The sequence below is a fragment of the Dendrobium catenatum genome, unplaced genomic scaffold, assembly GCF_001605985.2.
Source record: "Dendrobium catenatum unplaced genomic scaffold, ASM160598v2 fragScaff_scaffold_853, whole genome shotgun sequence".
Classification (NCBI taxonomy): domain Eukaryota; kingdom Viridiplantae; phylum Streptophyta; class Magnoliopsida; order Asparagales; family Orchidaceae; genus Dendrobium; species Dendrobium catenatum.
The window spans coordinates 8,556,833-8,573,320 of NW_021319315.1; the positions used below are offsets into that span (position 1 = coordinate 8,556,833).

The window sequence follows — 16,488 nt, forward strand, 5'->3', positions numbered from 1 at the left end:
GAAAAAAGTGAATTTGCATTGAAAACAAAAATTCATAATCAATGAATACTTCAAGTTGAAAATAGTCTATAATGTGTTAAGTGTTTGAAATTTTTTGATTATATAGAATTAATTTTACAGTCTTAGCTTTGCATAAAATTTTGAACATACAGATGAAAGAGAGAAACACATGAGACACTCAAGTTTTTGTGTGAAAACATTGAAAGGAAAAAATTGATGGGGTCCGTCTCGGTTGAAATAATTCAGTATTTAAGAAAATTTATAATGGCCGACTTTTTTCCTTAATTGGAGAAGATGAGATCATAAAGTAAGGTCATATAATTATAATAGAGCTAGTTGAAAAAAAAATAACGAAGGGATATTAACTGTGGTCATATGATATTAGTTGGGTGATGGAGGTTAGACAACGATCTGATAATGATGATGCATGATAATCGAATGAAAGTGAATAATTTATGACAATGGGACATCAATGGTCAGACTATAATGACTAGACAACGATATTGAAGATGTTCATTCGCATTAAATATCAAATAGTGCTTAAGAAATACAAATATCATAATATTCTAGTTTATAATAACAAAAACAACATATATTTTATTTCTACTATTTATATTTGATATGAAAATAAATTATAAATAATATGTATGTAATATTAAAATTTTAACTGTTAAAATATAAATAGAATAATATTATTCCGATCGGAAGAGAGAGCACCATAGCATAATAGTTAAGATTCCATTGTCACTCCTGCCTGGCTTCATCGGGCCTAGGGCGGGTTGAGAATCGGGCTTTTCCTCTGCACGGGTAAATTTGAAATCTCCGCAGCGTCTCTGAAATCTCTCACTTCTGTACGTCCGAACAGCTTTGTTTCACCATTCTCCAGCTAGATTCTTTAACCCTGTGCCAGTAATCAGCAGAATCGATCCTTCTCCACGGCGTAGAGGCATAGAGAGCCGGAAGATTTAGGGATTCTATGTTTCTCCTGCGATTCCAATACTGATTATTTATTCGAGCTGAGCCGGGGTTTTCGGATTCTCTGTCCTTGTCTCGGGAGGCTGCCGAAAGGGATGGCACCTGATAATTTAATTATTCTGTAGTCTTTATTGCGTCGATTCCTCCGTTTCTTGAAAGGTTAGAACACCTGAAGCCAAGTGGAGAAGTTGATTTGATTATAAGGAGGAAAGGAACGGGGCGAGTTAGATTGCTGGTTTGGAGCCACGGCCATAATCTTGAGGCGGATTTTGCGAGATGTTGCTGGATCGAGAGGGCCTGGGCGGATTTGTTAATTGCATCAATGGCTTTGTACCTCTCTGCGAGTGGCACCTGCAGCCACTGTTACTAGGTTTATAGCATCAAATATATTCATCGTCCCTCTCTGAGGTTCCGGAGCCCTAATCCGGTATATAATTTAAACCTCTTCGATTTTTCTCATGTCGTTATTGATCCAGTAGTTATTTTACAATAGAATTCAGCGGCCTTTTATTAGATTGGATGTGGAGTTTGTGCTTGTATTTTTAGGAGTAGCTTTATTTTCTCTTAGGATTTTTTAAAAAGGTTTGGTGTGCCTGTATTGAATGGGGTAAATCTTTTGATTTGGAAACTGCAAATCTGGAGGTAAATCTGCATCCTGGAGTAAAGTGTGTTTATTTATCAAAACTTTGATGGAAGAAGATGAAATTCTGCAGTTTTTTTAATATGTTTAGTACACTCAATCATTATTCTTCACTTTTCCTGTTGATTTACTTGGTTGTTATTTCTTGAAGTTGATAGTATTTTTTTTTTTTAAATTTTTGGCATGTTTTTTTATTTAAGATAAAGGCTCTTTATGCCTGGAGAAACCTTTTCTCTTTCGCATCTGCTGGAAATGGGCTGTTGTGGTTGCTTTGGGTTCCTGAAGAAATCCTCCCATAGATCTTTATTTTCAATCCGTGGCCTTGGAAGTCAATTTCCGCAAGAGTTTTTTCTTCCAGAACCCTCAGAAGATGGGGATAGCATCTCATACAGTGGAACTAGTGATGGAAGCACCAAACCTCGTGCAAAAAAATCTGAAGAGATCCTCTTGGCAAGAGCTCAAAGTGGATGGATTTGCAGGGAAGTACCTGTCAAGGAAACTCGGAAGGTTACACTTTGTGAGGTAAATTAATATCCTATTCTGTATCAACTTCAATTATGGATTGTGACACTCTCAGGTGAATTAAAATGGTTTATTAAAATGGCGTACTTATGGATGGGGCCCAATGCAATTTTGGGGAGAGCCTGATGTACACAACCTTATATTTGCATTATAAAGAAGTTGTTTCCATGACTCAAACCTGTGAACTTCAATTCACAATGATGGCAACTTGATCATTGCTCTTGGTCCAACCTCTTCTACTGAGAAGAGTTACATGTAGCAATGTTTGTGAAATATACATGTATTTTCATATGATTATTTTAACCTTATAATTTCAATCTTCTGTACATCTAATTGGTTTCATACATTTTCTGTTTATAAAAAAAGCATGTATCATTTCCCTTCCTGATAGCAATTTTGAATCAAATATACTATTTAATCACCTACTTCTTAGATGTATTCATTTGCCTTTGCTATTTGGAAAAACAGGGCAATAAACCTCTTAGGATGCTGTTCACGTAAGTAGGTTTTTGGTTTATTTTCTTGTCCAGTGATTATCAATTTGTGCTTTATTGTATGCACCATATGGTTTTCTGTCCTAAAATTTATTTTGAACTTTCATCAGTTGCAGATTGCATTTTGTCTGTGTCAATTCTTGTTCTTCCTTAAAGATTTTTCATTAGGTGGAATGCTCTTGTATCTAGAATTTTTTGGTTGCTTTGGTGAAAGTAGTAATCTCATCGAATCAATTTTTAATGATTGGTATCATGTAGGATCCTCTCTCTCTCTCTCTGTCTCTCTCTCTCTGTCTCTCTCTCTCTCTATATATATATATATGCAAATGGATCGGTTTTTTGTAGTTTGTATGTAATTTTGCAGAAAAATTGACATTTGAATACCATGCATAGATGAAATATACTTGAAAATTATAAGACAATGATCAGGAAGATGAAAAATGTTCAGTGTGAAAATGCTTGCAATCACTTTCTATTTGTCCCCTTCAATTAACAATTTTACTAGTTATTCATTCTCTTGTTATGTGTTTAGGATGAGCATGGAAATAAAATGGTTAATGAATATGTTCGGGAATCCAAGATTGGTTCTGGTAGCTATGGAAAAGTGGTAAGTTTATTAGTTCTAAAAATGGTTTTGTAGGGTTTTTAACACTTGATGTGAAATAAGCTATTTTCAATTTGATAGGTGTTATATCGTAGCACCAAAGATGGAAACAAGTATGCCATTAAGGTAATTTTTTTGCCCTTTGATTTTTATTGTGACATTGCATCATTTGATGGAGTGCTGTGCAATGACCCAGAAGTTCAAATGATGAAAGCTGTTTTGCTAAAGCATCTTTTTCTTTTGCCATTGTAAATTCTTGCACTACATGATGATAAGCCTTGGCCTTGTAATTTCTTGTGGTCTATTATATTTTTGTCAATGATGATTCTTCATTATTTAGAAATTTGCATGGGTCTTCTTATAGTATTTTCATTCTGACAAAAAAGGAAAACACTTAAAGAGTTATAAGCAAGCCTCCATAATATATCCTGTTTGCGAGAAGGACAATAACACTCCTTGTTTTGTAAGCAAGGGCAGTTAGAATGGAGAAACTAGGGCATTAATGCATGGGTTGGCAAAACCCATGCACCAGAGCCTTTTTTTTTGCTATTGCTTCTTTACATTGTTGGAAGCCATCAATTAAACGTTATTTAAACTGGCTCAGTTTTTGCAAGCAACTAATGTTCGGCTTTGTAGATAGCCCAACTTTGGCTTGTTAAACAAAGAAAAGTATTCAAGCTTGAATAAATGCATAAACTTGTTTGATTGATAATCTGGATTTGAACAATGATTAGCTCAATCATCTTGCTTGATAATAACTTTTTACAGTAACTTTAATGCACTAACGAAAACATAGATTCACATGTAGTGGGATTAAGGCATATTAGAACGCTTAATCTTGCTTGATTAGCCTAACATGCTCTCACTCACACTCTCTTCGGTATTGCTTTCAATGTTGCTGTGGGGTATCTAAAATGCCTTACCAAATCTTTATGTTTTCTTGTTAGTCCTAAGCCCATGTAGTGGGATAAAGGCTTGATGTTGTTAGTCCTAAGCCATGAGATGATGAGTTATTATTGAGATTAAATTCACATCCATTCAAAAGGAAAGCCGAAAGTCCTAAGCCTTGATTGTTTTGCTCATAGCAACATATATGCCATTGTTTTCCCCTTATCTATCTCCCACAAATGTTCACAAACACTGTAACTTCCAAGCAACCATCATGTTCATTTTGTGTTCTACTCATTGAAAGAATGCTTGAGCTTCCACATGAGGTCACATTGTATTCAACTTGATATTTGATAGCATATTCATTGAGTTGGGTATGGAAATGAATACTCAAGCTTTCCTTATTTGCACCTCCAAGCGCCTTGTCACCATCATTGATTTAGATTAGCTCATGTGATGACAACAACTTAGAAGAAGAGCGGGTGACTAAAAAAGACCAGTTCTAACTAATCCTTGTGGCCATGCTAGTGAGTTTGCTCAAACAATCAGAGAATGTTGGCCATGGATTAACCTTGGAAGATGTTTCCATGGGAAAGATCCAAGCATGGCTTAAACTCACCAAGATAAAAAATCTTTTAGCATCTCACTTGGGGTTTCCGGGATTGCACCGACACTGATGCAAATTTGGCATATTAGAAGGCTTGTTATTAGATGTTTTTTTAGTGAGAATGTGAGTATCTTGTAAGGTTGCCGGTGATCTCATTAGATCTTGGTTTTGTTCTATGAGTTATAATTTCTCCCTCCTTGTCAGTTTGAGATTGTCAACGGTCCTAGGTTTGGTAATGAAGATGGTTATGAGATGAGGAAGAAAGATAATGGTGAATGTGTGGAATGGTTGACCTTTGTACAAATTGGAAAAATTGATTAGGACTTATTGAAATTACTTGGAAATGAGTTTCTTTTTTCATGATGAGGAAAGTTATGGGGTTATTTTCATGAACTTCCTTTATTGATAGATATCATCATATCTTCTTCGTCAGCCTCTTGAAATTTCCCCCGCTCCCTCTGTTTGTCTTTTCCCTAGTGGTCTCATGAAATCCTCCTGTTGAAGGACCCTTGGGTGCTAAGTGGGTGGTCGTCATCCTGTAAGTCTCCTGAGCTGCTGCTCCTGGCTCCCTTCTCTAGATTCTTCTGATTTTCCACCAACTATGCCAACTTCATGGCCTCTCCCAAGTCACGAGGCATCATGACTTTCATCGCCGCTCTGATCTTCTGCCTTGAGCCCCTTCATGAAGTTTTCCTCCAATGCAATCTCTGATAATCGCTCCACCCGATTGGCTAGGTGCTCGAACCGCTCCTTATAGTCTGCCACTAATCCGTCCTGTAACAGTGCATCATGACTTTCATCGCCGCTCTGATCTTCTGCCTTGAGCCCCTTCATGAAGTTTTTCTCCAATGCAATATCTGATAATCGCTCCACCCGATTGGCTAGGTGCTCGAACCGCTCCTTATAGTTTGCCACTAATCCGTCCTGTAACAGTGCAAAAAACTACTCATAGAAGTTACCTCCTCCGTCAGTTTGAAAACGTTCTAATAAACAGTCCTTGAATACTCTCCAGCTCCGTATAGGTCTTTTTTGGTCCCCCCACTGGAACCATGACAATTCCTTCCCTTCCAAAACATAGACTTGCTGTCAGTTTCTCCTAATTCGTCAACCCATTGACGGCGAAGTACCTTTCCACCTTGTAGATCCATCCATAAGCGTCATCCCCTTCAAAAATTGGCATCTTCAACTTCTTCGCCTTTGGCTTTCCCCCGTTTCCTCGTATTCCTCCATACTTTCCCCTCTCCTAGGTGCTTTGCTCTCCCCATGTCTCCCAATCTTCCCTTACATGTTCATCATCAACCCCCTCTTTACTTTCTTTCCTCTTTTCTCCAAAATCAGCACCCCTCCTACCATAATTTTTCTTTTCTCTTCCAACCGGCACCCTTTACTCCTTGTTCCCAATTTACACGTCTCTCTCCACACCTTCCCCCTTCATCCTCAATGATTTTTATATCGTTTTTCCTCCTATGAAAATTAGAATTCGTAGTTCTTCCCATTGGTCCCTTTGCCTTTTGATGCAGCCATTTGGATTTGATTTTCCAATAACTTCTTCACCATCAAATGAAGATCATAAACTTTGTTTTCCACAGACGAAGCCTTGTCTTCCACGGATGAAACTGTTAGGAAGTACTTTAGTTTGCAAGTAATCCTAACAACAATTGATGAAAAATAGTGAGAGAAGCTACTGATTACAACAGAAAAACAACAACGATACAACATGTTTCTTGGGAAAACAGAAGAAAACTGAGAGAAAAACGAAGAATTCTACTAGTAAATGCATGAAAACAACAAACAATACAAGTTTCTTTAACTCGAGAGGAAGAAACAGCTATCCAAATCTCTAGCCAAGCCTTGAGCCCAAAACAACAAACCCTAGATCCCAAATCTGATTTCAAATTCAAGATGTCTCCAAACCCTAAAATGCTAGACTAATTAAAACAAAAGGAAAATTACATAATCTCTAAACAACCCCTCATTCAAATTTTCCCTCCTAACCCATGCTTAATTCACCCACCAAGGCTGCCGCCTCCTCATATTTCTCCCTCCCCCCCTTGTTTTTTCTTGGGCCGGTGGGAGTAGACTAGAAGCGGTCCAGGTTGGACTGGTTCAAGTCTAACATTTCCCCCTACCAAAGAATCACCTTGTCCTTAAGGTGAAATGAAGGAAACTGGTGCTTCACCCTTTCATTCAGTTCCTATGTAGCGTCGAAATCAGGAAGTCCCCTTTATGTAATCAATACCTCCTTGTTTCCTTCCTTGTCATATCTCACCCCTTTTAGCTCCAGAGGTTCTAGAACCACTTCCATCTCCTCAATTAATGTTGATGGTAGTTTTGCACTGATTGCATGCTCACCTATAGCCTTCCTCAGCTGTGATACATGTAATATTGGATGTATGGTGGTGGATGGGGTAACTTCAAGCGGTAGGCCACTGCTCCAATTCTGTCCACTATCTCGTAGGGGCCAAAATATCTTGGGGATAACTTCTCATTTCTCATGTTGGCCAATGTCTTCTGTCTGTAGGGTCACAATTTTAAGTTCACTTTCTCCCCCACTTCAAACTGTATGTTTCTCCTATGTGTATCTGCCTGCTTCTTCATGATTTGTTGTGCTCTCAACAAATGTTTCTTCAACTCCTCCAACACTTTATCTCTTTCCTCCAAGTACTGTTCTACTGAGGAAACTTGTGTGCTCCCTTTTTCAAAGTGCACCAACCATGGGGGGTCCCTTCCATACAGCACTTTGAAAGGGGTCATCTGAGAAGTAGAATGGTACGATGTATTGTACCAATACTATCCATACTAAGCATTTCACCTACCTCCTTGGTGTTTCAGAAGCAATACACTTCAATTAAGTCTCCAAATTGCGGTTTACTACCTCCGTTTGCCCGTCCGTTTGAGGATGGTAAGTGGTGCTTCTCTTGAGAATAGTGCCCTACAACCTGAACAACTCCCTCTAAAACAGGCTGAGGAACACTTTGTTTCGATCAGACACTATCGACCCTGGAATCCCATATAGTCTAACCACCTCCCTGATGAATGCAGCTGCCACTGTCACTGCGGTGTACAGGTGTCGTAAGGAGAAGAAATATGCATGTTTACTCAGTCGATCAACCACCACCATAATAAATGTGAACCCCTCAGATCGTGGTAGGCCATCTATGAAATCCATAGACACTTCCTCCTAGACTATGTTTGAAAGTGATAATGGTTGTAGTAACCCACCTGGAGCCATAACCATGTACCTGTTTCTTTGACACTCTTCACACCTCGTCACCATCTCCTCCACATCCTTATGCATCCCCTTCCAGTATAACTTAGCAGCAAGTCTGCTGTATGTCTTTTCTACTCCGGAATAGACTCCAATTGCACTCCTATGGAACTCCTGCAATAGATGTGGAACATGGATGGAGATTCATGACATCACAAACCTCCCATAATGCAAGTCTCTCCCCCTCAAGTGAATACCCTGGATGGCTACTTGTATCCTTCATCAAGTCATCCCTAATCTTTCTCAACTCCTCATTCTGCATGCTTTCTTCTTTGATAGCCCCCCAATTTACCATTAGTGGTATTGAAATTGCCATCCCATGGAGCTCCCTAACACACCTTGATAAAGCATCAGCCGCCTTATTTTTCACATCTGTCCTGTACTTGATCTCAAAATCATAGCCTAGCAGTTTGGACAATTATCTTTGATACTCCTCAGTCACCATTCTTTGCTCGAGCAAATATTTCAAGCTCTTTTGATCTGTCCTGACAATAAAATGCCAACCCATTAGGTATGGACACCACTTTTGAATGACTAACATGATGACCATTAATTCTCATTCATAAATAGACTTCAGTCTGGCCCTAATTGTCAATACCTGGCTGAAGTAGGCTATGGGCCTATGATCCTGCATCAGCACCACCCCCAACCCACCGAATGCATTTGTCTTCACCACAAAAGTCTGACTAAAATCTGGTAAAGCCAAAACTGGTACTGTGGTCATTGCTTTCTTAAGTTTCTCAAAAGCCTGGGTAGCCGCTTTCCCCCATAAGAAACTGTTCTTCTTTAACTGTTCTGTCAAAGACCAAGCTATGTTGTTGTACCCCTTCACAAACCTTCGGTAATAACCCGTCAATCCTAGGAAACCCCATAGCTCTCTCAAGTTCCGAGGTAGAGGCCACTTTTGCATTGCTTCAATTTTTGCTTGATCGGCTGCCACCCCCTCCTGAGAGACCATGTGCCCTAAGTACTCCACACGAGTTTGTGCGAAGCTGCACTTCTTCAGGTTGGCCTGGAGTTGGTGCTCCTGTAGAACTCCAAGGACCACACCCTTACATGCTCCAGATGCTCCTCTTCGGTCCTACTGTACACAACTATATCGTCAAAGAAAACTAAGACAAACCTCCGGAGGTACGGTTTGAACACCCTATTCATCAATGACTAGAAGGTAAAAGGGCGTTGTTAAGCCCAAATGACATCACCAAAAACTCGTAGTGCCCCTCGTGCGTCCCGAACGCCGTCTTCTGAATATCTTTCCTCTTTATCCTGATTTGATGGTATCCTGACTTCAAGTCCATTTTGGAAAACACCACTGCTCCATGCAACTCATTTAGTAGTTCATCGATCACAGGAATGAGGAACTTATCAGGCACAATCTCCTTATTCAATACTCTGTAATACACACAAAATCTCTAGCTCCCATCCTTCTTCTTGACCAGTAAGACTGGGCTAAAGAAAGGACTCACACTTGGCCTTATGATCCATGCTTCCAACATCTCCCTACTCAGCCTCTCAATTTCATCATTCTGAATTTGGGGGTAGCGGTACGGTCGTACACTAATTAGTGACACCCCCTCCCTCAAAATGATGACATGTTCCTACTCCCTGGGTGGTGGTAAGCCCTGAGGCGGCTGGAAGATCTCACTGAACTGTTGTATGAAGGGTTTTACTGCAAGAGGGATATCTCCTTCCCCCACACTGATCCCCTCTAAGTGCCGCAGTTCCACCAAGTATCCTCCTCCCACTTACTATATGCTCCTGATCATTGATTTGAGAGATACTTCAGCTCTAGACAATCCTGTATCGCCTTGGATAACCATCCTCCTTCCTCCCACCACCAACTCCATCCTCAGAGCTCCCCAATTGACCTTGGTATCCCCTAGGGTCTGCAGCCATTTCATTCCCAGGATGACATCAATACTTCTCAACTCTAAGGGAAGAAAATCTCCCTCACCTGAATCCCTTGAACCGTCAGCACTATTCTCCTGCAAACTCATCTATCCATCTCCACCTTTCCGGTGTCCATCATCACCCCATAGCCACCGGTATCCACTAATCTCACCTCCCGTAGATCAACCATCTGGGTGGAGATGAAATTGTGGGCTGCTCCCCTATCTATCAACACCACCACCTCCCTATTAGCTATTTCTCCCTTCACTTTCATGGTGTGTTTTGGGGTGAATCCCACCATTGAGTTTAAAGAGACTTCTGCTACATCAAGGTGCAATTTCTCTTCTTCCTCCCCCTCTAACCCAATCTCGCCTCCCCCTTCAGCTTCCTTTTCATTACAGACGGTGAGAACCTGAAGTGTTCAGTCCTTACACCTATGCCCTGGCATGTATTTTTCATTGCATCTGAAACACAACCCCTTTGCCCTCTTCTCCTGTATCTCCTTTTCAGTCAGCCTTTTGAAATTCCCCCCACTTCCCCCTCCTCCAGCTCTCTTCTTGGGCACTTCCCTCAGACTTCCTTGTGCAGGTCCCTTGGGAGCGAAGAAGGTAGTGGTATTCTGTATGACCCCCCGAATTGCTCCCCCTAAACCCGCTCTCTAGCTGCTTCTGGTCCTCCACCAACTGCGCTAGTTCCATGACCTCTTCTAGGTCTCGTGGCCTCATCACCCCCGAATTGCTCCCCCTTAAACCCCCTCTCCAGAAAGTTTCCTTCTAGCACTGTCTCTGAGAGTCGATCAAGTATGCTGGCTAGGTGCTCGAACTTGTCATGATAATCTTTCATAGTCCCCTCCTGTGTCCAGTCAAAGAATTGATCATAGAAATCTCTTCCCCTACCGGTTTGAAAATGTTCTAGTAAACAATCTTTGAACTCCCTCCAGTTTCGAATAGGTTGCCTCATGTCTCGCCATTAGTACCATGCCAGTGCTTTCCCCTTTAAACACAATCCTGCCGCTGTCAGCTTCTCTTCCTCTATCAACCTGTTGGCAGCAAAATAATGCTTCACCTTGTAGATCCAGCCATGACCATCCTCACTCTCAAAGATTGGCATCTTCATTTGGATCACTCTTGTTTCCCCTGAATCCTCCATAACCTCCCATACCTCGAAAAGGAGGTGCTGCCCAGTTGTCACGATCTTCTCCCGGCAATAATAACCAACCTCTTCATCAAATTCTCCTATTCTTATTTCAAAATCAGCACATCGGCGGTAAAAATCTCCCCTTCGCTCCAGAAATTTAGCACCCCGCCTTTCGTAGCCCATACTCATCTCCTCCGTAGAAAATGGTTCTAGAGGAGGCATTCTGTATTCTCGCTCAAGGATCTCCACTTCCGAATTCTCCCTCCCCCTCAACAGGTTCAGATTTCCTCCTCTTGCATGGCCCCCGGTGGTCTCCTTTGCTTCCGATGTCGTAGGATTTTGTTTGTCTTCAAGCATCTTCCTCCCAGGCGGCGAACCTTTCATCCATCTTTTCATGGATGGAAGCAAATTGATTCAGAAAATCAATAATTTTTTTCATTAAAATCTGCCTTTAGTTGATCTATTTTTCATTCAAAAACTTCAACTTTCCTTCCGACCATTGATATCCCTCAGATCGACAGGCTCTGATACCAATTTGTTAGGAAGTACTTGAATTCGCAAGTAACCCTAACAACAATTGGTGAAAAACAGTGAGAGAAACTGCTAATTACAATAGAAAAATAGCAACGGTACCGCAGCTTTCTTTGGAAAACAGAAGAAAACTGAGAGAAAAACGAAGAATTCTACTAGTAAATTCCGGAAAATAACAAATGATACAAGTTTCTTCTATTCGAGAGGAAGAAATAGCTCTCCAAATCTCTAGCCAAGCCTAGAGCCCAATAGAACAAACCATAGATCCCAAATCTGATTTCAGATTCAAGATGCCTCCAAACCCTAACATGCTAGGCTAATTAAAGCAAAAGGAAAATTACATAATCCCTAAAAAGCCCCTCATTCAAATTTTCCCCCATAACCCATGTTTTATTCAATCCCTAGGCCCCACCAAGGCTGCCACCCCTACCTATCCCTCCCCCTCCCCCCCCCACCCATTTTTCTTGGGCCGATAGGAATAGACCAGAATCGATCAAGGTTGGACCGGTTCAAGTCTAACAGAAACCTTGTCTTCTACGGATGAAATTTGATCCTCCACCGTTGCTTTTATTTGGCTTATCTTTCCTTCAAAACGCTCTTCCAACGCCATCTACCTTCTTGGTCGCCATCAAAATTTCTAGATTTTGATTCAAAAATCAGCAAGGGTTCCTTTCTCATGATGAAATTTTGTCGCTGAAATTCAAAAAAATCAGCCCCCGATGGTCCCAAGACTTGCTCTGATACCAATTTGATAGGAAATACTTAAATATTTCAAGTAAACCCTAACAAGAATGGAGAAAAATAGCAATCAATTCACACAAAATCTGCTGGAAAATTCTCCAAACTGTAATTGGATTGCAAAAGAGAGAACTAACGGATACAACAAAAGCAAAGATACAATTGATCCTCAATTCGAGAGGAGGATCGTTCTCTTCCAATCTCTAGATGAGTCTAGAGCCCAAGACATCAAGAAGAACCCTCACAAGAGCACAATAATCAAAACATAACCCTATCCCTAATCTCCCTTTCATGTTTAAGGCATACAATTAAAACAAAAATACAAAAAGACCCAAAGGCTCTTTTCGCCCCCTCCTTTGGCTCCAAATTTGAATTTGAACTCAAGTGGACCCCACCTAAATCTCTCTCTTTCCCTCTTGCCGTCGCCCCTCCTATAAATGTGAACCGGCCCCTTAGAAGGGTCCGGCTGGACCGGCCCACTAGGAGCCGGTCTAACACACATATGTACTTTGTGGATGCCCATCCATCTATAATGAGACAATTTTAAAAAGCATTCAAAATTGCCAAAATAGAGAAGAAAAATTTTTCGCCTATTCTTTTTGAAAATATTTTTCAAAATAATAGAGTATGGCTTTTGAAAAAGTTCGAAGGTTGTATAAAATAATTGAAGTGTTAGAAAATATTTTTTCCGTTTAATATATATGCATATACATATGATTCTCTTAGGTCTTCAATGCATCAAATATTGCTTCCTTGTTTCTATTATATATGGATAAAATACAAATATTCCTATTTCTAAGGCTCGTCTCCATGTGCACAGATTTGATGTTGGTGGAACCCATGATTTGCATTAAGCTCAAAGAAAACCATTCAAACAATTTTCAAAATATGCTTGTGACCATCAAAACTGAATACATGTAAGCATGTACTCATAGAGTCAACTAAGTGGACCCTAGTCTTATATACCATCAGGTAGAAACTTCCAAAACCATCTAAGAAGGCTATACATGTTTTGGTAAATGCTTTATTCATATGATTAGAAGAAGTTAGGAGCTAACACAACACGATACATATACAAGATACGTCTATTATTGAAATGTAGGACACGAGCACGTATTGTACATGATATTTTAAAATTAAAATAATGCTTAAAAATTAAACGAAATAAATATAAAAAATTTATAAAGTTATAGGAGTGCTCATTAATTTTTATCGCACAATATATATAAAGATATATACAACATATCAAATACCACAACTTAAACTAATAACATATAAAATTATAGCTTGAAAATTGAAACTTTATAATATTTGAAAACTTTATATTAATTGAAAATTGAAAAGTTTTGTATTGTAAGATATTTATGGAGTTATAAATAAAGACTATTTATTTGGAGGATTCATCTCCATCCCCTTTGATTATTTATTTTTTATTTGAAGGACCTTGGGCTTTAACACAGGAGAAGAAGATGTCTATTATAGCCTCGTTGGGCTTTGGAGTTGAGAGGGGGAAAGGATGTCGGTTGTTGGACTTCGGGGTTGAGCTTTGGTATCGAGAGGAGAGAGAAAGTTAGGAGATGAGCATGTGAAAGTCGAGCTTTGAAGTTGGCAGTTGGATGTCTTGATTCGACAATGTCGACCTCAGTCCTAGTCAAGCGTGTGAGTAAGGAAAAGTTCAAGCAAGCAAATTTACAAGTGAAGTGTTGGAGTGAGAAATGAAAAAAAAAATAAAGAAAAAGTGAGATTTTTAATCAATTTTTCATTAAGTTTTTATGGCAAAAGTTTCAAACAGGCATGTTTGATTTTTTTATTAGACATGTGATAGCTTTGTCCAACATGTTGGACGTGCGTCAGGCGCGCATGTCGGTAGGGCTGTCAAAAATGGGTCACGGGTCGGGTTCGGGTCCAACCCAAAACTAACCTGACATTGTTCGGGTCAACCCGAACCCGCCTCATTTTTGCAAACGGGTTGGTTTTTCGGACCCCAACCCGACTCGCTTCGGGTTCAGGTTGACCCGAACCCGACCTGCATAGTTCGCTCCTTGCACGACGTTCCCTTCTAGTCGGAATCGAAAGTTACAACATTTTGATCGGAAGCAACGATGGGAGTTCGCTTGCTGTGAAGGTAACTTTCTCTCTTTCGGACGCTTCTTTGTAGCTGTTCGACGTCGCTCCTTGGACAACATTCCCTTCCAGCTGGATCCGAAGACGGAAATTACAACTTTTTGATCGGAAGCAACGGCGGGAGGAGCCCGGACTCTGTTCAACTTTGCTCCGTGGATGACGTTCCCTTCCAGTTGGATCGGAAGTTACAACATTTTGATTGGAAGCAATGACAGGAGTTCGCTTGCTCCTTGGACGATGCGGTGCAGTGCCGCGTTGTCTCCGCTGTCGGCAATGCCCACTTCGTATGGTGTTCACATTGTAAGTTACAATCTTCATTTCATCTTCCTCAGCTCCATCTTTCCTTCTTCAGCATTCGCAGCTCCTTGGAGTGTGAGGGGGATGCAACGATATGAAAATGGGAGGTGCCACCCGAATGTGAGTATGCGGGACAGCGGGAGATGATTGAATAATCGTACCTGTTCGACTTTGCTCCTTGGCCGACGTTCCCTTCCAGTTGGATCGTAAGTTACAACATTTTGACAGGAAGAAACAACGGAGTTCGCTCGCTGTGGAAGGTATACTTTCTCCCTTTAGTTCCGTGTTGACCTGCACACTGCGGAGACTCACAGACCCCAACTACCACGATCGGACCAAAACCACCACGATCTCAAACCACTCCAAACTACTGCTCCTCTATGACACCAAAGGACTCTCTCCCTCATTTTGAAGGGACACGCTCTTAGAACCAGCGAGAAGGGGGCACATAAGAGAAGGAAGAAATCAAGTTCCGAAAACTTACATTTTTGCCTATTCCCGTCGAAGTCGCCAACGTCTCCGAACCCGCTGAGCCCGTCGACCTTCGCCGCTGTAGCTTCTACTTCCGAGTCCGACCCGACCACCTACTACCCTATCTCTTTACTCTCCGGCCTCACACCCCACCGTCTGCTCGACCGAACCAGGCTAGCCATATCGTCGCTGTGTCCAGCCCGAAGCTAGACTAGACATACTCACCGCCGCTTGAAACCGCGGCTAGTCGCCAGCCCGACCTCATGCCTCCGACGTCGACCGACAACCGGCCACCTTCGAGCCGAGACCTGTGCGTGACCTTCAGTCAGTGCCTAGCCGCCGATCATGGCCTTCTTCCCGATTCATCTCTCCTGCCCCTCTCCTGCTTATGTATAATAATATAGTTTATATATTATAATATCATATTATATATGTATTATATATGATCTCTTATATATGTATATATTATATCATAATATATATATATATACTATTATATTTATATATATATTATAAAATTAATATATATTATATATATATATATTAATATTCATATTTATATATTATTTAAAAAAAAGGATGAGAGGAGAAAAGGGAGAGGCATTTTTTCAAATAGCGTACAATAAAATTGGGAGCAATTGCAGGAAACCTCGGGGTTTGATCGGACTCGCCGAAGCCTCGGTCGTCGAGATTATCCGACAATGGAGGCGCAAACACTACTCTTCTAATTCTCGCCGTTGATTCGCTCTGCCGAGGTCGAGCCACACGGGCGAAAGCCCTCACTTATTCCCGGTCGCGGGATCGTTGGGGATAGGTCGAAAGGCTGTTGGGATTTTCTGAGGAGACTAAAAATATGTTTAAAGTTAATATAAATTAAATTAAATTGCTTAAATCAGCGGATCGTTCAATTAGTAAAACTTGAGACCTTTATGGATCGATTTCACTCTCCCAATCTACCTCGCCGTCGAGTTTATCGCCTTTTTCAGCCGAGTCAGGCCATTGCTTACCTTCCGGCGCCGGTGAGAGGACGCCGGGGGCTGTTGAAATTGTCTCAAATTTTGGACTTAGAAATTTTTGGCAGTTATTCGATTTTGGAGCTGATCGGCATTTTTGGACTTATTTGAATTTTAGACATACGGTGGATTTTGGAAAATACGAAGTTTAATTTGAAATCAATATACAAAGCAATTCAAAATACGAATGATCCTTTGAAATAACCAAGCCTTATATTTATGATTTGTGATATTGAGGCCTTTTTTTGACTAAAATTCAGATTTAACTCGAGCTTATGAATCTAGATAA

General features: G+C 40.6%; 1 protein-coding gene across 2 annotated transcripts in view; it reads left to right on the forward strand.

The window, feature by feature from the left end:
- Window positions 1–745: 745 nt before the first annotated feature.
- Window positions 746–16,488, forward strand: part of LOC110101323 (serine/threonine-protein kinase GRIK1) — a 29,218-nt gene continuing 13,475 nt past the window's right edge. The window contains exons 1-4 of one of the 2 annotated variants that reach the window (XM_028697011.1): window positions 746–1,402; window positions 1,816–2,137; window positions 3,164–3,238; window positions 3,317–3,361. In XM_028697011.1, coding sequence (XP_028552844.1) covers window positions 1,829–2,137; window positions 3,164–3,238; window positions 3,317–3,361 — 429 coding nt within the window. In that variant the 5' untranslated portion in view covers window positions 746–1,402; window positions 1,816–1,828. The remainder of the gene's footprint in view (window positions 1,403–1,815; window positions 2,138–3,163; window positions 3,239–3,316; window positions 3,362–16,488) is intronic. The other variant, XM_020829181.2, reaches the window with a different exon arrangement.